Below are 23,789 nucleotides of genomic sequence, written 5' to 3' on the forward strand. Positions count from 1 at the left end.
ACTGGTATTGCCAAAAACCAGCTTTACACCAGATTATGAGTACTTTATCAATTTGACCATTTCCTTTTAAAACGTTGTTCTCCAACTTTAACTTTACTAATTTCCTCTTCCTAATTTCAATTATACAATTTTGTTCTTCATTTCTAACATCTTCAAATAAATGCTTGGTCTATTTTTATTCTTTCTTATTTAAAATAATGTTCTCCTATAGTTTGGTCTGTATCTTAAAATGTTAACATATAGTTTTTTTCAATATCACTATGTTCTAGTAATTACAATTTCTCTTTCCTTTTAGAGTCAAAGGTGATTTATAAAGGTACTTCAAAATTTAAAATACGAACAAAATAAAAGTTCCGCTTTCGTTTTTTAGGGGTGCTATCCCTTAGCTAATTTTTAGCTTGTTCTAGCATACTATCTTTACTTGTGCAAATTTAGCCCATCCTTCTAGGTCTAACGTTTATGCCACCTCTTTAGGAAGCCTATCTTGTGCTCTCTCCCTTCTCTAAAATTTTATATACATCCCTTAAACATATGTTTATATATTCTCCGCCTTCAACTCCCATCCTCAGGCTATTTTATTCCCGTTTATGAGATTTGCTGTTTAGCTCAGTATTTTGTGGGTTTTCAAAAGATTCCACCTAATTTACCGAGCACCTATGCACCAGACATTTTATTAGGTACAAGGAAAAGCGTTAAATAGATATAATCATGGCCTTCAAGAAATTGAACCTGTAAGGGAGACGAATAAGTAGACATTCAAGTGAGCTTTAGGAGACTTGGTTTGGTAGTGAATACAGTCTCATGTGTATTAACAATTTACAGCACCGTAAAATAAGAGACAGAAGCTAACAAATCCGTTTCAAACAGTTCAAAGGAGGAAAAGGAGAGGGAAGGGCGGTTTAGATACAGCTTTACCATAAATAGCCTGATAATCTCACCCTGTGATAATCCAAGTATAGTCACAGCACCTGCCTCAGAATCACTTGGAAGGCTTGCGAGGAATACAAACGCAGATTCATACCTACTGAAATTAGAATGGAGAAAGGGGCATTTAAGTCTGCATTTTAAACACATTCCCTAGGTACTGAGGCCATCCAAAGTTTTAGAACAGAGCAGAGCCACGCTTTGCAGACCTTGTTCCTCAGCTACTGCCTCCTTCTAGCCGGAGGGTGGCCTGCAGCGTGTCCCTTCCCTTCCCACCGTCCAAGCTATCCATCCAGTTTTCGAACGTCGGCCCACAGACCGCAGGACAATACGCGAGAGACGAAAGCTCCCACTACCCAAACCACCACACAGGGATCGGAGGCCGGACCCGCAAAGGATTCGGGGAAAAAGGCATCGGGCCAATCCGAAGGGTGAGAGCGGCCCTAGGCATGGAGGGGCGGGGTGGGTGGGTGGGGGAGAGAAAGGTTTTTTTCTTGATTGACGTAAAGCATACCCAATGAAAATAAAATTGGTAAAGCTTCCGCCATAATGGGCAGAACCATAGCGACATTTCAACCAATCCAGCTCAAAAGTGTCTATGTTGTGGGAGGTCCCTGAGGCCGCTGAGGTCGTTCGTGTCTGTTGAACGGTTGTGGGAGTGTTGCTGCTTTGGGTAGGGGTTAAAATCGTTTCTTGAGAGGAACGACTCTGTCCGAAGAGATAATGAGTTTAGCTCTGAGGTCGGTAATAAGGAGGCGGCAGTGCTCTCCACACCCCGGAGCGGGACCTAGGGAGGGTGTGTGTGGAAGGGAGGCCGTTTGGGGCCGTGGCGAGGCACGGGATGCTGTTTGGGATGCGGGAAAGGAGCCTAGGGCAGCCTGCCCGGATCACTCACCCTCTGGGCTCCGGTGCCCTGCAGAGAACGAGACTTCCAGTGCATTTCTGCTAAGGAGGTTATTTCTGTCAGCGCGTAGGGCTTTGGACTACCAAAAAAATGGGCTTAGTTGCGAGCGAGGAGGGAATGAAGTATCGCGAGGCTTCTACTCTGTTGCTCTGATAGATCAGGCCGCGGAACATCCCTTCATTCAATTCGTATGCCTGGCCAGGGCCCCACCTCGGCTGCTCCGCTGCCGATGCAATCATCCACCTATAAATTTTGGAAATAACAAAAAACTCTTTCCTCTTCTCCTAAGGTCCTGCTTTACGGTGTAATTGGAAACCCATTTTAGTGACTAATTGGCAAACTGTCTCTTGGATTTCCTGTTTCTTTCGTTTCTTTACCTTTCAGTTCTAACCTCTAACCCTCTGTTGCCCGCTCCCCCTATGTAGACGTTGTACCGTAAAACTATACATATACTTAGGACACTCTAAAAATGTTCCATGTTCTGCTAAGGGATAATCATGGTACCCTTGGATGGGGTCAGGGGTGAGTCGGTTCTGGACTTGGCCTCTAAAAGTCTCAGGAAGAAAAAGACTGACCCCAGGAATAACCAAGTTTGTGTCAAGTCAGGTCTCATGAAAGGAAGATCTTCCTCAGCTTTGTCATACTGCATCTACTGGTCACTTCCTAGCTTTTTTTTTTTTTTTTTTTGGTAGCGTTCAGAGGCCAAAACGACTTTCAAATGCAACTAGATACGTGTTTTAAACACAGTCAACTGGTTTTGACATGTTAATGTGTTACCGGATTGTATGTTTCAAAACTTGTTCTTATACCAGTGTTGCGGCTCCATTGGAAAACTTGGAGCACATTTAGATGGGCAGCTCTTAAGGAAAACATTTCTGGCTTTAAAGTAATTTTTGCTTTTTTCTTTAAGCGTTTCCAGAGTTTATGAGAAGTTTAACCGCCAAGTTTACATGTTAAGTGAGACAAGACTTATGAAGCACAAATATTGTATACTTTTTTGACATCTAATATTTGTCATATGTTTAGACTCATTAATATTTTGGATGATTTGTTAATATCAGTGGAGGAAATGACACGTAAATTGCCAAACTGTTAGAAACGTGTAATCTAAAAACATTTTGAACCAACAGTCCCAAAATATAAGTTAACTCAGTTGTATTTTTTGTAGTAATTTTATGAACTTAATTATCAGAACTATCAAAAGTAAACCGATATATAGTGATTGTCAGTTATGAATTTTGGTTTCATTTGGAGATTTTTTTGTTTCTTTAACATTCTTGTACAATATTGTGAGTGTTTTTGTTTTTTTTTGGTTGGAGTTTCAGACATAAAAGTAATGTTGCTTATTCACAGTTCTTGTTTCTTCCACAGTAACATTAGTGGGAATAAATAAAAAGCTAGGGAAAGTGGGAATAAATAAAAAGCTGGGAAAAGGAAAAGTTTGGTCCTCATTTCTTTTAATAATCTGTAACACGCTTTAGTTTTGGGAAGTTCGTATTTATAGCAATTTACACTATGGAATAAACAGGGCATTGACTCATAAAGGGAAAGTTTCCCTATCTTTCTCCAAAGTACTTTCATTTTTAAAATTTAGAAAATAATTATTGGTTAATTTCTGTTAGTAAAGAGAATTAAAGTGGACTAAGGGCTTTTTCTTTCCATTTCATAGAAGTGAGCTTGTAGTAGACAAAACAAAGAGGAAAAAAAGAAGAGAACTGTCTGAGGAACAGAAACAAGAAATTAAAGATGCTTTTGAACTATTTGATACAGACAAAGATGAAGCAATAGATTATCATGAATTAAAGGTAATGGTATACTTTAAAATACTTGTTTCTGTGTTAAAATGATTTGCATTTTGACAGTTGCTTTACATTACATTTCTAAGTAATTATTTTAACTAAATTGGTTTTGGAACTATGAAGGCATTTTAAGCATTCGTAGTTAGATTCTATAATAATACTGAATAGAACTCCTAACACAGTTTTTAGAAAATCTTTTTCACGTGATAAAACGAATAGCATTTTAAATGTAACAATACATTCCTAGGGAAGGTGCTTATTTTTCACTGACATCATTAAAGGATTTCAAACTGGAATTTAAACTATTCTTACCATATTCTTTTCACTGTTTTTTTGTTTTTGTTTCTTGGTGACTCATACTGTTTTCGGACTGTGGGATTGTTGTCTTTTAATCTCATAATTTGTGTTTGTTAGTAACATAGTCTCGATCCACTTTCTGTGGTACAAACAACTTCAGTGCTGTTTGATGTTGACACATGCTAATAGGTAAAAATGTCGACTTTAAGACCCAGAATGTCAAGGTGTAGAGAGGGATTTGTAAATTATTATTTGTCAGGGTATAAGGAGAGATTTGGGTTTAGGGTAGAATGGGACTTACTTTCAGCACAGTGGGAAAGATAGTATTTTGAGATTTTTAATAGCCTTAATGGATAGGTGAATGTAAGTGTTTATTTGGTAGTTTTAATTTTTGTAATTTCGTAAGGGATTTTTAAGCATTAGAATTCCAAGTAGGGATACGAACTATGCAGTGACAGTATAGAATGTATAAAAGCAGTTAATAGGCCTGTAAGTCTAGCTTTCTCAATCTTGCAGTCCTCTTTAGCTCTCTTTTCCCACTGTTTTTTGTTTTTGTTTTATTTTTGGTTACCCAGATTTGATCAAGTCTGCCTTTATAGTGTCTCTTCCATTAGTAACCATTGACTGTCTTGGTTTCAGACCTTATTTCATACCTGGAGCTTCCTAAATGGTTTCTCTACTTGTAGTTCACCTTGTACACTACCACTGAATTTAGATAGTTTAAAAAGTCTTTCACCATTGCTTATAAATTGTTAGTTGCTCATAAACCTTTACTATTAATAACTCCTCATTATATACTACTTAAAGTTCAGATTCCTTTGCTTTCTACTGAATGTTCTCTACACTTTTGCCACCAACTACTTTTTTCATTTGCTAACTGCTTTCTTCTTCCCGAACTCTTCTAATTCACGTGGAATTCACCTTCTAATCCAGGTGAGCAGTTTATCTCACCTGAACTCTTGTAATTCAGGTGAGGTAAACTGCTCTGTTCGTTGTCCTTCAAACCTATTGTTCATTTCAGTGTTTCTTTTAATACTAGTCATCCTTCCCAAATGCCCTCTTCATCTGTCCTTCAAGGAACAACTTGAATCTTTCCAAATAAGACTTATCTAGTCAGTAACATGTTTCCTTCCTTGTTACTAGTAACAAAATCTCTTTTTTCTCTAAGCTCAGGGTCCTTAGCCCTATCATTTACCTAATAACTAATCATGGAGATACTGATGATAATTCTTATTTTAATGTTTTATCTCTTCTATCATATAACTGTTTAATATTTATGCTATGCCTTTTTCTCATTTTGGTTGTTAATCCCTTGATAACAAATAACAGTCAAATTATCTGTGCAGTAAGTTAGTGCATTTTATATAGTAAAATCTGTAAACACTTGTTGGTTACTTTGTCATATAAAAATGCAATTTATAAATGAAAAAACTTATACATACTTAATTTCAGTAGTGAAGAACAATTACACTGTCACTGCTATTTTAAAGAGGTAAAACATGCAAAAAAGTTATATTTTATTAATGTGTGTTCATCTCTTAAGATGTAAAAACTTAATAACTAGAAATTCTTTTGTAAAGATTGCTTTATAATTTGCTTTTCCCTTTTAATCCAAAAGGTGGCAATGAGAGCCTTGGGGTTTGATGTAAAAAAAGCTGATGTACTGAAGATTCTTAAAGATTATGACAGAGAAGCCACAGGGAAAATCACCTTTGAAGATTTTAATGAAGTTGGTGTGTATTTTAATAGTCTTTGTAATCAGCAGCTGTTAGGAAATTGTCTGATTAATATGACTTTTTAAATTTTAAATTCTCTAGGTTATGGAATTTTCTTATAGAACACTGGTGTATAATGTGACTCTTACTCAGTTTTGTTTGGATTTTTTTTTTTTTTTTTTTTTTTTTTACTTTTTTCATTTTCAAAGAAAAAATATGGCTTTGCTCTGAGATTTATAGTTTTGTCTTTTGTTTTGTTGTGAAGATTCTAACCAAGGAACTACTGTGTAGCTTTTTATGGAAAGATGCTTTTCCAAGTTATTTGTATTTATATTATGTGATAAAACTTGAAGGGTGATCAAAAAATTATTTTTGCTCAGTAAAACAGAAAATTTGATATCCTGCTGTTTGGAAAATGTTTCCCAAGACCTTTCTGGTATGTGATTTTTGCTGGCTAAGTGGGGAAGAGAGAACTGGTAGTAGTTGGTATCTCTGGCCGTAGATGAAATGCACGACTTCAGGTTGACAGAGTTTATGAGAGGCTACATCCTCTGGATGACCTTGATCTTAGTGGGTAAAGTCATCTGTTTAGAGGGTAGTAGTAAAGGAGGCAGTGGGCATACTGGAAGCAGGAGAAAACATCCTAGTACCACCAACTGAAGATAATGTGTCATAGGCTTAATATGGCTAAATTTTTGTGTGGTTGATTTTAGTGAATTATTTATAGCATACATAGACCAGGCTTTTTCAAAATAGAAGAGTCTGGAAGACAAGGATGTTACTATTGTCTAGGATATTACCTACAAAATATATAAATATTCAGGTTTATTTCTTTTTTTTCCCCCCTAAACCAATGGGTCACGATATAAGCACATCATATAAGTATTTTAAGATATTTGGAACAAATTCTGTTATATACACAAACCCCTTCTTTTAAATATTCATCAAGAAGCAATATGGGAAGCAAAAAGAAATGGCAATTAGTATACGCAGAGAAAATTTAGATTCATGTCATTAGTCAGTTTTTAAAATCCAAATGCTCGAGTCAAAAGCAGTTGAGATGGAAAATAAATGATAAACCTAAGAGAAAAAAAATACAGCACAGAAGATACTCAACTTATGAACTAATATATGACTGTTTAGAGAGGCAACTTGTTTGTTGGGGACATTTTCCTTTTTTCCTCTAATTTGTAGAATTATTTATTTGAGGAGAGGGAGAGAGCTACCTTTTGTTCTCCCAGAATGGACACTCTCCTGAAGTTTATGATCGTAGTATTCCTAGTTTTACCTTAGATTGTTTATTTGTAGAAACAAGATATTAGGATACAGTGGAAATGATACTATTAGGAAGGAGCTATAATCCAGGTATGTTTAGTACAGTATAGTGGTTTAGCACTTGGAACCAGATTCCGTTGGTTCATACCTTGGTTTTGCCACTTTATAGCTCTGGAACTTGGTCTTTTTAATACCCTGTGCCTCATTTTCAACTATAAAGTGGGGATCATTGTACTCTCTCATGAGATTCTTCTGAGGATTAAGTTAATAACATGTAAAGTACCTAGAAAAGGGCCTAGCATGTTGTAAGTGCTACTAAGCATTTGTTATTATTATTACTTTAAAAAATTGTCTTTGTTTCAGGGGCTCGAAATAATCATATATGCATCACTGGGACATAAAATAGACTCTGTGTATACTTTTTATTATAAAGGCTATTGTAAGCACTATATCATCACTAATAATTTTACAAAATATTTTATTTCATCTTAAATGAATACAATTTTAAAATTGTGATTTTTTTATTGGCAGTTGGGACCAGAATCCCATGCCACCTCCACTTTTTCCTGACGCCCTATCTGTTCTATGTTATTAACAGAGCAGAAATACTGGCTTCCTTTAGAATAAATAGATGTGGCTAAACTTCAGCTTTGACACTCAAAGATTAACCTTTTGACAGCTATCTTAGCTATCTTAAGGCTACCTATGGAGAGTACCAGGTGTAAAATAAAAATTTATTACTGTTTGGGAATCAGTCAAGAACTATGTATTTCCCCTTTTGTTGATTATTTTTAACTAATCACTGACCACAGATTAATATATTTTGTGCTTTGGGACAAATGATTCTAAATCATAACATTTGAGTCCTAGTTTTATGAACTAATTGAGGATACTGTTCCACAGATCTATCTGGATGAAGTTTGGCAGTTAACTATTATGGATTCTTCCTAGTACTAGAAAAAAGCTTTAAAATATATTTAATGTAAGTTTAGGGTCAAGACATCCTGAGGCTAGTGAGTAACATAGATGTTTTAGGAATTCTGTCTTGAACACCAACATAAGTCAAACGTTTGTACACTATTTTTGACATGTACTACTTATTGCTGATTCAGATTATAATAGTGTATTATTGTCTTCATTTTGCTTATTTAACACTGAATTTTTTGGTATTAGGTACTGTACTGGGGTTAGGAAGAAGACTTAATTAAAAGTTACTAAGAGGTTCTTCTTTCAGGGAGTTTACAATGTACATATAGGTGACAACAGGCTATAGTACTATGTGGTAAATTGTAATTTTGTCTAGGACAGAAGTCAGCAACTATAGCCTTTGGACCAAATTCAGCTGCTGCTTGTACACTACCACACCCATTCTTTCATGCAGCTTTTGTGCTACCATGGCAGAGTGAGTAGTTAGAGACTTTATGGCCCTCTACAAAGCCTAAAGTATTTACTGTCTGGCCTTTTACAGGAAAGATTTGTTAATCCCTGATATAGAGGAATTGAAGACTTTGCAGAGGAGATTTTAAATTTAGGCCTTTGGAAACGTGAGTAGGATTTCATTCCAAGATTGCCAGGAAGAGTAGAGAAAAAGCATTCTAGGCTTAGAAAGCAGCAACAACAAAGAATGGTACTAGAAGCATAGCGTGTTTGGGAAACTAGATAGTGTTCTGGGCTAGACGATAGGGAAATGCCTGGAAGTGTAGGATTGGGCCAGACTGGTAAAGTCTTGCAAAACTTAAAAGATTTTTAATTTTAGTTAGCAGAGGATCATTCACAAATTTTAAGGGAAGAGGATATGATATATTTGAGAAATAAAACTGATGAGAGTATTATGGATGATGCAATGGAAGGAAGAGAGACTGCAGACAGAAAATACTATTTTTTATGCTGAGGATGGCGAGCGTGAAAAGAAAATACATTTAAGAGTAAAGAAGAGGCTAGGCTTGGTGGCCCATGCCTGTAATCCCAGCACTTTGGGAGGTCAAGGCGGGAGGATTGCTTGCTCACAGGAGTTTGAGACCAGCCGGGGCAACAAAGTGAGATCCTGTCTCTCTACAAAAAATAAAAAAAAAATTAACCAGATGTGATGGCACATGCCTGTAGTCCCAGCTGCTTTGGAGGCTGAGGTGGAAAAATTGCTTGAGCCCAGGAGTTGAGGCTGCAGTAAGCTGGGATCATGCCATTGCACTCCAGCCTGGGCAACAGAGCGAGACCTTGTTTCAAAACAAAAATTAAAAAAAATAGTATTCTCAGTACTATAGGACCTGATTAAGTTTATGGGACTGAAAATGATTTATACTTTTCAAATGTGGAATCTGGCTGTCAATGTTGCTGTTATCTTTTGGTGGGGGTAGAGGAGGCAGCTACAGTTACCATGGTGGTAGTGGAATGAATTTGGAGTCCAACATGTTTCACTGGTATGTTTGGATAGAAGTTTCCAAAAGACATTGAGAAATAACAGTTAAAGCTGTATTTCTAGCATTACCTACAATGATTTTTAATTTACTTTTGATGTGATGTTTTTGGATTTGCCGTATTCTTAAGTGATTTTTACACATGAAAGGTCTAAGAAAGTATTTTGAAGAAGTACATTTCTGATAGTATGTGTAATTAAATCATTTGAAAATACAGTTACATGGACAGAAATTTGGAGTTTTGTGAAATAAATGAAACCCACCTTAACTGCCTCTATATCAGTTTACTAATATTTTCATTGAAAATAAATATATTTCTTGTAATTAAATTCTACTTTGTGGAACAAGAATAGAACATGAAGGCATGGAGGAGAATCATTATAAAGTTATATATTAGGTAATGTTTTTGCTGTCCAAAATGATGAGCATTTATAATTCCCACGAAAAGCTGCATTTTAAGGAAGAATATTGATAAAAGAATATATAGACACATAGCTCTGAAATAACTAACACAATTAAAGTACCAGTGGGATAAGAATTTATACATCTTGGAGCCCCATCTGTTCCCCAATCACCCTGTTGCTTCTTTAAGTACATTAATACTTTCAGCAAGCTGCTTTTTTGGTTCACCTGTCATGTAAATTATTTAATTGGTGAAGAAAATTTCTTAACACTTTTTTTCCTTGTCCTGCTTTTTTGTTGGGACTAAATTCAAAATAAGTTGAGTATGTGCCATAGAGTTAAGTGTGGTATTTTATTTTGGTGTTATGGCTGTAGATATGCCAGCTCCTTTTTGACTGAATATTTATGAGCTTTGATGATTTGCATACTTACAGTAATATACTTCAATTAGTTACTTGGCAGCCTTTTTGGATAAAATTAATGGATAAAAGGAAACTATTGAAAATATGTGTAGATGATATAATAGTCATTTGAATAGGTGATTATTGAACCTAATATAGGTGAAACAGCCACAAAACAGTAACTTGTTGGAGACTTTGTATTTTTTTCATTCTGGGTTCTTTAAACATTCCAGTATTTTCCATCTATAAGCAGTTTTCTGTTTTTTTTTTTTTTTTTTTTTTTTTTTATGATTCTGTAACCTTTAACAGGACCAAGTTATTTTTAATAGCATAGTAAAGGCCATAAATACCTTTTCTTGTAGTGGCAGATAGTGTATATAATTACTTCAGAGATATTTATTTAGATATTGTTAGAATTTTATTTAGTAACAACAATTTTTATGCCACAGATTTGTATTTTAATTTTTATTGTGGCTATTGATTGAAGACTGGTAAAATTGAAAATACTTAAGCTTATTACTATGTTGTTATATATGATTATATTTAGTGTATTAAAATACACAATTACCATTGAGGTTTGAAACTACATTTATTTTTAGTTAGTTGTCTGAGAGTGATTTATCCAAACAAAACGGGTAAGCTTTAAGGAGACCTTCTTTCCACAGGTTTTTTTTTTGGGTGGGCTTTCCTGCTATAGTCAGATTTGATCCTATTTACTACTTTCTAAATTTTGGAAAACCAAGAGGTTCTTCTAATCACGAAGGTATTAGTGGAATTTTCATCTGCTCTCTTGAGATTGTGCCTGTGTCTGCGATGGCAGTACTTTTTGTCTTTCGCAGTTTTTCTTGTTTTGAAGTTGGATTAAATTTGAGGAAGAATCAGTGTTAGTATGACATTTAGTTAGCAAGCAGCTTTTATTTAGTTAGCTCCAATTATTTTGTTGGTATGTCTCTCCACAAGTAGATGACACACTCCTTGTGTGCTTGATGTCAGTGGAGCCTAGTACAATTCTTGATTATAGTAGATCTTAAATATGGCATAAATGTAGTCCTTTTAATTTTGCCTCTGTGTGATACAGTTTTGCTTACTTTTTTAATAAGACAAGTTGCTCATAATAAAAAGGTTAACATTCAAAGTATGGATTTGTTTTTTCTAATTTCAGGTTTATCTCGGGGTTTGGGGATCTCATTTGACATTTTATTGTCAGACTAAATGTTGACAGTCACAGCTTTAATTCTCATCTAATATTTAGTTGATATCACAAATGAATGCCTTTGTGACTATGCAGGTTTATTAAAATATATATTTTTTTAAACTGTAGTGACAGACTGGATATTGGAAAGAGATCCCCATGAAGAAATACTCAAGGCATTTAAACTATTTGATGATGATGATTCAGGTAAAATAAGCTTGAGAAATTTGCGACGTGTTGCTAGAGAATTGGGTGAAAACATGAGTGATGAAGAGCTTCGAGCTATGATAGAAGAATTTGACAAAGATGGTGATGGAGAAAGTAAGTCTTAAGTGAAACATATTTTCCAAGTATTCCTGATACTACACGTGTAATACATTTTTCTAAAAACAAATGACTTGCAAGACTTTTTTGTAAACTTACCGCTTCTTGTAATGGGCCTTCTGTCTAAATAATTCACATATTCAGTTTAGAATGAAGCAGATCTCTAAAACCAATTACACTTCAAGAAGGCACCTCACTTTTCTCTGAAGGTGAAACATCACCAAAATTTCGGCCTTTCAATAAAATTTCAGTCTTTAATGGCTTCTCCCTCAACCTACATGCTAAGTTCTAAGTTCTATTGATTTTCCCCTTCAAATGTTTTGAATCTGTTTTTATCTTTGTCCACTGTGGCTGTCCTAGTTCAGGCCCTAATTTCTAATTAGGAATGTTATGAGCCTCATTTATTCTTACCTTGGCTGCCTACTGGGTGCAGTGTCCTGTGTGTTGACTGGTGCTACACAATGAAAAAGGCAGATGTGGTTCCTGCTTTCACTTGGCAGTCTCTTGTAGTGTCCTGATTGCCCTTTAGGCATATAAAAGTCTCTAACCTCTTCTTCAGTCTCTTGGTCTCATTCTTTTCCTAAAATATACATTTGATAATGCCATTTCCTTTTTCAAGCACTTGGAACGATTCTTCAGTGCCTACAGAGTAAACTTCAAAGCCTTCTGTGATCTGTCCCACCTTGAGTAATTTTATTTCCCAGTGTATTCTTCCACTTTTCTTCTTTAACCCTCACCTCCTATATGTACACATTTTGTCAAAATACTCTATCCTGAAAACACATTTTTATGCTGTTCATTTCGTCGTACTGTTTCTTAAGAAGGCTCTAATGTTAATTTCTGCCTGCTGAAATGTGATTCATTCTCTCAGGTACGTATTAAACACCGTCTTTTTCTCAAAAGCTTCCCATAATGCTCTCTGTGTGAATCATGAGACTTCCATTGAAGGCCTATAGCATTTAGAGAAACAGATTGTTTTGATACTTTCATACACTTAATATGGAATCTTTTGGCTGGAAACTTAAGTTTTGTTGAGATAAAAACCACTTTATTTATATGTTAAACTGCTGAAGATTAGACCTTGCTATCTTTTTTGTGAACTTTAGTATTCTTCTGTCTTTGTGACTTTTTCATGCTTTTCGGTATCTAAGAGCAATGAAATTTTAAAAATACTGGGTATATACAATAATAAACATGGCGAATGTGAAGTTAAAGGTAAATAAGATGTACTACAAGATAGACATAAAGCTGTGATAATGATACAGAAAGAGTCACTTCCCCCCCGCCCACAACATATATAAAATAAAACACAGCACATCTTTTGGAAAAAATGAAAGGAACGTTTTGAAAAGCCAGAATGGATCATCTTTTAAATAATGATGATGTTTGTTAACATTTATTTAGCAGTTACTGTATTGGATATTAGCATGAATTATGTCACTTAATTTCCATAATAACTTGTAAAGTAGATATAATAATATACCTATACATACGTATAATAGATGTATATATATAGATGAGGAAACTAAAGCTTTGAGAGATTAATAGTCTGCCCCAGGTTATCAAAAGCTAATACAGTACATGGTAGAGCCAGAACTCAAAACAAATCTCCATAATGGCAAAGAATGTGCTTTTAAATATAATATTGTATTGCCTCTTGGGCTATGAAGTAAAATATTAACTAGACTTCTATGTTTATGGAGTTTTAAAAATTACATACTATTATAGGAAGCAGTGTATTAGCAACATACTCAGTTGGAACTTCGAATTCTAAGATTTGCTTTTCCCCTTCAAAGCCAGATGGTCTCTAAGGTACTTAATCTACTTAGTTCTCTAAAATTCCTATTGTTAGCAACTTATAATAAGATTCACTCTATGAAATGGTTGATTTATGAAAAATTTTGTTAAAGAAGGCAATATAAAAGGAAACAAAGTGTCATATTTTCTTGATTCAATAAATGTTTTACCAAATGCTTATTTTAAGCTAGGCATTGTGGTAGATTTATTAGATATAGAAACTTGATTTAAGATATTAATAGAGAAGGTTATAAAACCAAATGTACAGAGGTATGGAAGATTGTCTTTTAACTGCCTACAAGACTGGTAGTAAAGTAACTAGTTTAATTTCCTGAGCCACTTTCTAATTTTTACTTTTTGGGGTTTAAGTACTATGTTTTTAGGTATGAATCATGGAATTCAGCTGTCCCTTGATAAGCACAGGAGATTAGTTCCAAGTCGCTTAAGGATGACAAAATCTATGGTGCTCAAGTCCCTTGTATAAAATGGCATAGTATTTGCATATAACTTTCACATATCCTCCTGTATACCTTAAATCATTTCTAGATTACTTATAATACCCAATACAATGTAAATGCTATGTAAATAGTTATAATTTATTTTATTTGTATTTTTTTATTGTATTATTTTCCCAAATATTTTTCATTGCAGTTGGTTTAATCTGCAGATGTGAGGAACCTGTGGTTACAGAAGACTGACTGTAGTTTTAAATGTGTTTGAAATGCTATTATAATTTAAAGTTTTTATGTATAAACAATATAAAAATTAAGTGTTTTGTGGTTTTCAAACTTCTATATGAAGCTTAAAATATGTGCAGTTTGAGTATTGAAATTTTACAGATCAAGAAAAAGTTCTAGATCTTTTTTTTTTTTTTTGAGACGGAGTCTTGCTCTGTCGCCCAGGCTGGAGTGCAGTGGCCCGATCTCAGCTCACTGCAAGCTCCGCCTCCCAGGTTTACGCCATTCTTCTGCCTCAGCCTCCCGAGTAGTTGGGACTACAGGTGCCCGCCACCTCGCCCAGCTAGTTTTTTGTATTTTTTAGTAGAGATGGGGTTTCACCATGTTAGCCAGGATAGTCTCGATCTCCTGACCTCGTGATCCGCCCGTCTCGGCCTCCCGAAGTGCTGGGATTACAGGCTTTCTAGATCTTTAAGTAACAAGTACTTTTTGGATTTTGAATATTTTAATCATGGCTGTATTACACTGTTAAAATGATTTGTAATCAAATCATTCTAAGGCTGTTTTATGTTTTTTCTCTTAATACAGTTCTTAAGAACATACTCTTGCTTCCTATTTGGTCTAGATGCCTCAGTCTAAATCGGGGGTTCTTCAGTGAAGGTGCACACTGGCTGAATTGATTAATAATTTTATGTATTTGAGCTTTATTTATTGGAAACAGAGAGGGATCATAGCTTTCCTAAGATATTCAGGCATGGCTATTTAACTGCAAAGGTTAAAGATCACTACTTCAATTTGTAAGATTCTTGAAAGTAGTTTGAGAGTATTATAGATGTTGTATTACGGTCTTACTATGTCTATTATAGTGTTTTATAGATGTTAAATACTGATTGCATGGATTCATAGTTCCCTGTCAGCTTCTGGAGGGTGCATTTTTCCTAACTCTTAGCTTATTTCTGTGAGGCATACACTATTCTCTTTCTTGACTGTATTTCTGATGGTGTTCTCCCACCCCAGCTCCCTTTCTACCTCCTTTCCAGAATCTGTGTTTTTATTTTAGAGCCCAAGTAATGATTTACCTTTACCTGAATTTTTCTCATTAGTAATAATTTTTACCATTGTGAAGGATTTTTTTCAACACTGATTTGGTCTTTATTTTAATAATAAATAGTATTTTATGTTATAAAACATTTGTTCTGTTTCAAGTATAAAAACTGACTAACATAGTTATCGAAAATGGTTTTCTATGTGGTTTCTAGAACCAGTGCAGTATATATTCTTTTCATTCCCTGTGACCATGTTTTATCTCCTCAACATTTTTTAATTGGCTAATTTTTTCTAACTATTCATTATGAATATTCTCAAACGTAGAGAAAAATTGTCAGACTACTACAGTGAACACCATTGTACCTTCTGCCTAGATTCGATAATTAGTATTTTACCGCATTTGCTTTATCTGTCATGTGTATGTTTTTTTCTCAATCATTTGAAAATAAATTTCGTATATTAAGAACTCAATCCTTTAGGCCAGGCACCATGACCCATGCCTGTAATCCCAGCACCTTGGGAGGCTGAGGCAGGTGGATTGCTTAAGCCCAGGAGTTCAAGACCAGCCTTGGCAACATGGTGAAACCTCGTCTCTACCAAAAATACAAAAGTTAGCCAGTCTCATAAATAAATAAATTAATTAATTAATTAATTAATTAAATTTTAATAAAACAAAAGAAAGCTTGATCCTTTAATATTTCAGCATATCCATCTACTAAGAACAAGGATATATCTTTCATAAAGCTATGATATCAATGTTACACTTAAGAAAGTTAACAATAATTTTATAATATATAATATCTTTCTCATTTCAGTTTTAATGTATACCAGAATAGGAAGCCTGGTGTCTGTTTTGATATATTACACAACACTTATTGTGGTATTGGCATTCACTAGCCACTTAAAAATGTTTGATTCAATGGTGTATTTTCATATAATACCTTCTATGGTAAATAAGAGTTAAACAATCTAAAACATCATCTCATAGTTCAGTGTTTTCAGATGAAGGAAATGAGATGCAGAACTGTTCTGTGCAGAGCTATGACTAGAAACCAGGTCTTAATGTCTCTGTAGTTTTCTTTTGGCATTATCAAAATTATCATTCATAACTTGTGTCTTGCTTAGGTATGTATTAAGTCTTAGGGCTAAATGCTAAATACTTAGTAGAAGTATCTTCTGAACATTTTTCTTAATTGATATGTGTGCATATATTGGGTTTTCAAAATTATATTCAATAAGATTATCTGATTTCTTATTCTAGGTTGCTGTCTTAAACATTATGTTTTATAAATTGAAGATTCTTACTATATTTATAATTTTGGCAAACTAAATATTAGTCCTTATCCATGATTATTTTCTGCGTTTACATCTATATAGTTGCTGGATTACCTTGGCGATTAAGATTAAATCTGTAATCTTTTCAAATTGCCATTTTTATTGATACTTTTGAGGTATGGTGACCTGGTTTTAATTATTCTTTAACGTAGGCTTTTAAGCATATAAAAGTTTAAAAAATAATAATTTCTTATAATTTTAATATATTTTCATTCTTTAGAAATCGAATTTACATGCATGATATGTTCAAGCTTACTTGTAAAGGAAGGATTTGCTAAATGAACTAGTAGAATAAAGGTTATAAAGAAGATTGTTTAAAGAACTTTGAAATGTCAAGCATTTAAAATGTTTTAGCAAGTATGTACAAATATGACTGTGATTGACTTTTTTGGTAGCATTGTCTTTTCCCCAGTTAACATTATAGAATACTAATTTATAATGTTTATCACATTATATGTACTTTTGCATTCAAGAGGTTACATTTAATAAACACGTTCCACTTCCTAACGAAGTAAAAGCAAAAAGCCATGCCTTGATGTAACAATTTTGCATAATGTAAAATTTTTTAAATACTTAGTGTAAAACGGTAGTCGTGGACTCTGAAAAAATAAAATATTTGTATTTCTGACTGTTTCATTTTCTTTCTTACCACAGTAAACCAAGAGGAGTTCATTGCTATTATGACTGGTGACATTTAAAGAATTACAAGGATAAACACTAAGAATGTTGCAGTTATCATCTTATATTCTATTTTTGTGCCTGGAGCCATTTGAAAAAAACCAACTTAGTTCTTTTATCCAAAAGGACCAAAAATAAGCATCTTATGTATTTGTATTTTACTACTGTTAAGTTTCTTTGTATGAAGTATGTTGTTAGTACTCAGATAGTTTAGCTTTGTATTTATAATAGAGCTTTTATATAAAGTTTTTAAAAATTGAATATGTGATATGTGTTCTTTGAAGGTTTTTTAATTTAACATTAATAGTCACTTTTATTTTGGTGCACACGTTTTCCAGACTTTCATTAATAAAATGCTTATTTTATTAGTATTTTAAAGTTTGGTAAATTTGTTTTTATTCCTAGTATCTGTTAACCCTCAAGAGTGTATTTCTTAAATCTCCTCTTTATAATTTTACTAGTTTCTGAAACAAAAATTGAAATACAAATAGCAATAGAATGGCACATTTTTCCATTACCTAACATTTCATCAATTTTGACAGTCTATATTTTAATACAAGATGACTCAATGTAAGCCTAATCCCTTTTTTAAGAATCCTGTCTTTGAGTTTAGAGGGAATAAGTATTGTGCAGATAGACCCATTTATCCTTGTGTATTATGTTTCTTAACTCTTTTGGTATCAATATAAGTATGAAAGTTAATTTTTTCCTGAATATTTCCTCAAACGAATTGAATGAATACAATTTGAATTCTCGAACTTCTTGACTAAGTGAGAGATTTAAATTTTGGAATTTTGATTTGTTAAGATAATTATCATTCAATTAAATGTCACAGTGGTGAAAATAGAAAGCTGTAAGCCACAGAAATAATTTAAGTCTATGTTTAACCTATATAAAGGAACAGTCTGTGATTCACCAGGAAATAGTAGAGACAGACTTTCCAAGCATTGGTGGGCTCTTCTGCCTTGTAGAAGTGTATGTTAGGGGGAAACAAGTGGTTATGGAGATGGATCATAGGAAAAATAGTACCTATATGGATCCTTCACTCGTAATCTAGTACTTGGTGTTATGGGCTGTCCCAGGAAGGGAATTGAGTTGTCTATTTCAGCAATCTTTCTTTAGAATTCTTGTTTTAAATTTTAAGTTTAAAGTACAGTATAATTTGAGGCACTTTAAATGTTGTGAGCCTTTTAAGAGTATTACATTAAGGGCTGTCCACTAGAAATTTAACACAAAATCAGTAGGGAACACTATAGCAGTAGTGACATTTCAAACAGTTATCTAGAAAGCAAGTATATATTAGGTCATTCTTGTATTGCTATGAAGAAATACCCAAGACTGCGTATTTTATAAAGAAAGGAGGTTTAATTGGCTTAACGGTTCTGCAGGCTTTACAGGAAGCATGGTGCTAGCATCTGCTTCTGGGGAGGCCTCAGGAATCTTACAATCATGGTAGAGGCAAAGGGGGAGCAGGCACATCACACGGTGAAAACCAGAGTGAGCAAGTAAGAGAAATACCAAGCACTTTTAAACCACCAGATCTCATGAGAACTCACTATTGTGAGGACATCTAATCACCTCCCACCAGGCCTCACCTCTAGTACTGGGGATTACAATTCAACATGATATTTGGGTGGGGATAGATACACAAACTATATCAGCAAGTTAACTAGAATAAAACTTAATTTTGAATACAAATTCAATGGTCACAGTCATAACAACATTCAGGGCAACAGACCTTGAAATTAAAACATTTTTATCGCACTTACTGATGAGTTGCCTCTGTCTTGATCATGAAATGTATTGATTTCCAGGAAAGTGAAAAATAAAACAGTAAAAGTAAATCTATTTTTGCGAGTCTTCTATGACTTTATTGGAATAGTGAAGCTATTTTTTGCCACTTTATGGATATTTTGTCTTTTTTCTTTTTGGGGGGGGTACGGAGTCTCATTCTGTCCCCGAGGTTGGAGTGCCATGGCGTGATCTTGGCTCACTGCAACCTCCGCCTCTTGGGTTCAAGCAATTCTCCTGCCTCAGCCTCCCAGGTAGCTGGGATTATAGGCGCCTGCCACCACACCCAGCTAATTTTTGTATTTTTAGTAGAGGTGGAGTTTCACCATGTTGACCAGGCTGGTCTTGAACTTCTGACCTCAGGTGATCTGCCCGCCGTGGCCTCCCAAAGTGCTGAGATTACAGGTGTGAGCCACCCCACCCGGCCTTCTTTTTTCTTAGTATACATACTTTCTCCTTGGGATACTAGCACCTTTGTTTCTTCTCTTACTGTGGGTTAGAGAAGAGTGTTCATCTGGGCTCTTCATGTTTGTGGAAGACTCACCTTACAGTAGGATATGAATTATTGTTGTTTCTTCTAGTATTCATAATCAGTAACTGTAGAGTGGAAAGGAAAAAATACTGGCTAGTGCAGTTGACTGAAGAGTGATTTTTTTTTGTAAAAAGAGGGAAGTAGGTATTTGTTATATTTATCCTTATGATCCTACTTACTATGCAGTGGCATTTCATGATGTGAGAAAGTTGTTACCTACTAAACTTGGTTAGTGCATTGCTACTCTGGTTTCCTGGTGAGCTTTGATGCTAGTCACTGGAAGTAAAATCTCTTAGGGATTTAATAGTGATGTGTTTTTTAAAGATCATTTACAATGTTCTGATGACCAATGTGAAAAAGAAAAAATAATTTAAAAAACCACAATATGTAATGTATTACAATTTTAGCAGTGTAATATAAGGAATAGGTTACATTGGTACTGGAGAACCAAAACAAAAGCAGAAAGGACACATAACTTCAGGTAGCAGCTACCACCCCTAGGCCTAGGGGACCAAGATAGAGGTTGTGGTTACTAGACACTTTGGGGAGAGCTTCAGCAGAGCAGGGACTCGGACATCTGAGGAGGGGCCACTGGTAAGTGGTGGTAGTGTAGATAGGGAATGATGAAGCTGGTATGGGGAATGCTGAGAAAAGCAGGAGACGAACTAAGTGTGGCTACTGGAATGAAGAGCCGTTGCTCTGGGAATGCTGGTAGGAATAACAAGCAAACAGGAAACAGCAAGATTCTTTCCCTCTCCTGCCTTTATGTCTTTATCTTCTAGTGCTGCTATTAGTGGAGCCTAACAAAAATTCAGGTGGCAAGGGAGAAATGTAGTTTTCATAGTCCTAGCCCTAGTATTACAATTTGAGTATAGAATAGTGGTTTGGAGTTGTGGGGAGAAAAAGTGGTTCAATAACTAGCACAGCTGATTATGTATTTTATTATCTGAACCAGGTTACTTTTGAGAACGAAGGAGCTAGAGGATAGGGGGGAGCTATTATTTACACTAGGATAACAGAGATAAATCAGAACTGTCCTAGGCAAATCATATGATTGATCTCTGGGAATAGCAACCACTGTTATTTTAGAGAAGTTACACATTTTAATCTTAATAACCTTTTGGGGTAGATACTGTAGGATTGTCTTTTACAAACATTTGGAGGGTTTAAATAACATGTTGAAGGTAACAGGTTGTAACTGAATTGGAATATGATCCCAAGTTTTTTTACTCTAGAGCCCACTTATAACTGATGCTGTCTTCTTAACAATGACTTTTATGTAATCCCTCAAGATGTAATACATCACACCTTTAGAACCACAAAACATGAAAGAGAATTTGAGCTTCAGAAGCTCAGATGAAAAACATTTGTGAAACATGTTTGTTTAAGTTAGCATGGCATTATATTATGTGTTATTCCATGTAAGTTAGTGTTTTGTGTCAGAACTCTGGAAGCTTATAATCTTAGGTAATTATATAGTCATGGAGACAACACATTGAAAGAATAAATCAGTTTGGAAAAGAAATACATTAAAAATAGTGTTAAGCAAATAGTTATTGAGAAAGTAAACATTATTGAGTAGTGAAGACTTGCAAAAGATTTTCATTTTGAGGGTAACATTTAGGGAAACTTTATCACTTAATTTTTGTGGAGAAGATTTTATTTTAGGGACTGTTTAAAATGAAAGGAACTTTAGATTTAGAAGTATGGTTGATAGAAGGTTGTGTGGGTGGTCTTAAGCATTAAGCCAAAGAGGAGGAAGGAGCAAGGTTTGTGGACCTGAAGCTGGTAGTCTTAAAGCAAAGTTCTTGTAGGTCTCAGTTGAGGTGCATTGGTTGGAGGAGAGGGGTGGTCAGTAAAGGTGATTTTAATATTAGAATTGTGCAGAATTTGGGTTGTAAGTAGGAAATCTCAGAATGAAATATGGTAGCCTACTGGATGAGAGCTTAGTTGCATCTTGGAGTTCTTGGAATAGATTTTCAGTTTGGAATAGGTAATTTGTTTACCTTTACTGATTCTGAATTCAGAATATACTGTAGTTAAACCATTCATTGAAAACTTCATCCTAGATGCTATGAAAAATTGCCAAATGAAATCTAAAATAAAACCAGGTTCTGGTTTATCTGAACTTTATGATTGTATGTTAAAAGTTACCTTTGTGAGGTATACTCTAAATACTAGGTGTTTTTATTAATAATTTTATCTAATTGTCTACAGAAATCCAAATTATCTCTTTCATGAGAACTTTGGAAACCTATATGTCTTGTGCTATTCTGAGACTATGTAAAATATATTTTCATTATATGATGATTTTAGGAATATTACTGACATTTTATAGAATCAAACAGCAGCAGGGTTACCTCCATTTTATACTTAATTAAGAATATTTTAAAATAGGTTTTCTTTATTCTATAATAAAATAAGTAAGAGATACTTAATAGAATCCCTGGAGTCCAACATTTCTGATTTTAATATGCTTGTAACATTTGCTAACACACCACTGTGCTCTCTGAAAAGGACGATCCTTTTCACTGTATGGTATTACCTAGACTGCCTATCTCCAGGGTCTTGCAAAAGGTCCGTGTATGTTTGACAGCACAGAGACATGTACTATTGTAGAGCATAAATTCTAGAGACTTATTGATGGAAGCCTATTTCTGATACGAAGCTTTTTAAAGACCACTCAATATACATAAACTAAATGTTAAGTGACAAAAATATTTTCAAATTATATTTCCTACCATTTAGGACCTCCTTAAATTTAACAGCAGGTTAAAGGTTTGGGGTTGGCTTATTATTATTTTTTAAGAAAATATGCATTTTGATTGTTTTGAAAGTTTATACATTTAAGGTTCCTGCTAAACAGGTAGATAACCATACTTTAAGCAATATTACATTTTCCTTTTCCTATTAAGATTAAAAATGTTCCATTAAATCTGAGTAGCTGGCCAAAACTGAGCTTTTCAGGAGACTTTCTATACTGGTCTTGCTAGGAAATAATTGTTGCTAATCTAAGTCCTAAGGGATAGTGGGATGTTTTTCAACACTGGCAATAAAAACAATAACTCTTTCAGAGGGGGAGAAGCAAGATTTGGATTCTAAGAATTTTCCTTGTGAAAGAAAACTTTGTTTATATCTAATTGGTTGATTTCACTATTGTAGCAAAGATACAAGAAAAACAAAACTGGGAAAGATTTTTAAAAACTAGAAAATTAACAATCTACTGTATTTCATATGGTTTGGGGAAAAATTAAATGAAATTATGTTTATGAAAGTGTTTTGTGAATTGCAAAGTTATATTAAAATTAATTGTTATAGTTAACACTTCTTGTGTAGTTTGAATTATTGGCCTGTGGGCCCAAGTGCCTATAGTTCTACAATCTGATCCTGGAAGTTCTGGGGTCTTCAGGGCCTCTAAGGAGCTGTTGGTTGTACCCAGACCTAGGTAGCTAGGATATTGCTTGGGGGTAAATTCTAAACTCAGATTAGTTTCTTTGGAGTATTCATAAACAGGTGAGCAAGGCAGTGTTCAGTCCATTGGGAGGAAATATATTCTTAGGGAGCATGGATAAATTATATGCTATTAACATTTGGTTGAAATCAGCTTAAAAATCATGGTTTATGTTTCTACCTAAGTTATAATTGAAATCAATCATTTTTAAAACATTATTTTCAAAATGCTAAACTTGATTGCTAGCAGCTATTAGGGTCTAAAGAGTTAATTCATGTGAAAAAGAGAAAAGGCAAATCTTTTTAAAAGAGTTCTTAGTTTCTATTTTATTTATACTTTATATAACATCTTTTTTTTTTCCAAAAAAGGATTGTAGCAGACTTCTCCAACACAAATTCAGTACGATTATTAAATTAGAAATAATAGATCGCAAACTGTATAGAAATAAGAAGAGACAAATGCAGTCAACTTCAGTTATTTGGGGTCAGATGGAGGAGTGTTCAGATTAACCATATTAAACATAGCAGAGACCTGGACAAGGCTCTTCTCCCAATTAAGTAATTGCTGCATTTTACCACTTTTGCTCTCACCTTCTCCCCCTTGTCTCCCACAAGATTAGAGAAGTGCTGAGTTAACTGAGAAGTATGTTTGGTTAAAGTAGGAATGAGAACCCAAAGGAGCCCTTCCCAGCACTATAGGGGAAGGAAAATGCCAAGACATCTGCTGTACTTTAATAGTGTTAGTCTACAGACCAGTCAAATTGCTCCTATATAATCAAGAAATTTGTTCTAGGAGCCCAGGATGAAATAAAAGGTGAGTGAGGGCCTAGAGGTA

General features: G+C 34.5%; 1 protein-coding gene across 1 annotated transcript; it reads left to right on the forward strand.

Annotated features, from left to right (window-relative positions):
* Positions 1–1,522: 1,522 nt before the first annotated feature.
* Positions 1,523–17,936, forward strand: CETN3 (centrin 3). The gene is made up of 5 exons (XM_010387983.2): positions 1,523–1,664; positions 3,498–3,633; positions 5,543–5,657; positions 11,453–11,644; positions 17,158–17,936. Exons 1-5 carry the CDS (start codon positions 1,648–1,650, stop codon positions 17,199–17,201), a joined length of 504 nt encoding a protein of 167 aa, XP_010386285.1. The 5' UTR covers positions 1,523–1,647; the 3' UTR covers positions 17,202–17,936.
* The last annotated feature ends 5,853 nt before the right edge of the window (positions 17,937–23,789 follow it).

This window comes from Rhinopithecus roxellana, chromosome 3, assembly GCF_007565055.1.
Source record: "Rhinopithecus roxellana isolate Shanxi Qingling chromosome 3, ASM756505v1, whole genome shotgun sequence".
In the NCBI taxonomy this organism is placed as follows: domain Eukaryota; kingdom Metazoa; phylum Chordata; class Mammalia; order Primates; family Cercopithecidae; genus Rhinopithecus; species Rhinopithecus roxellana.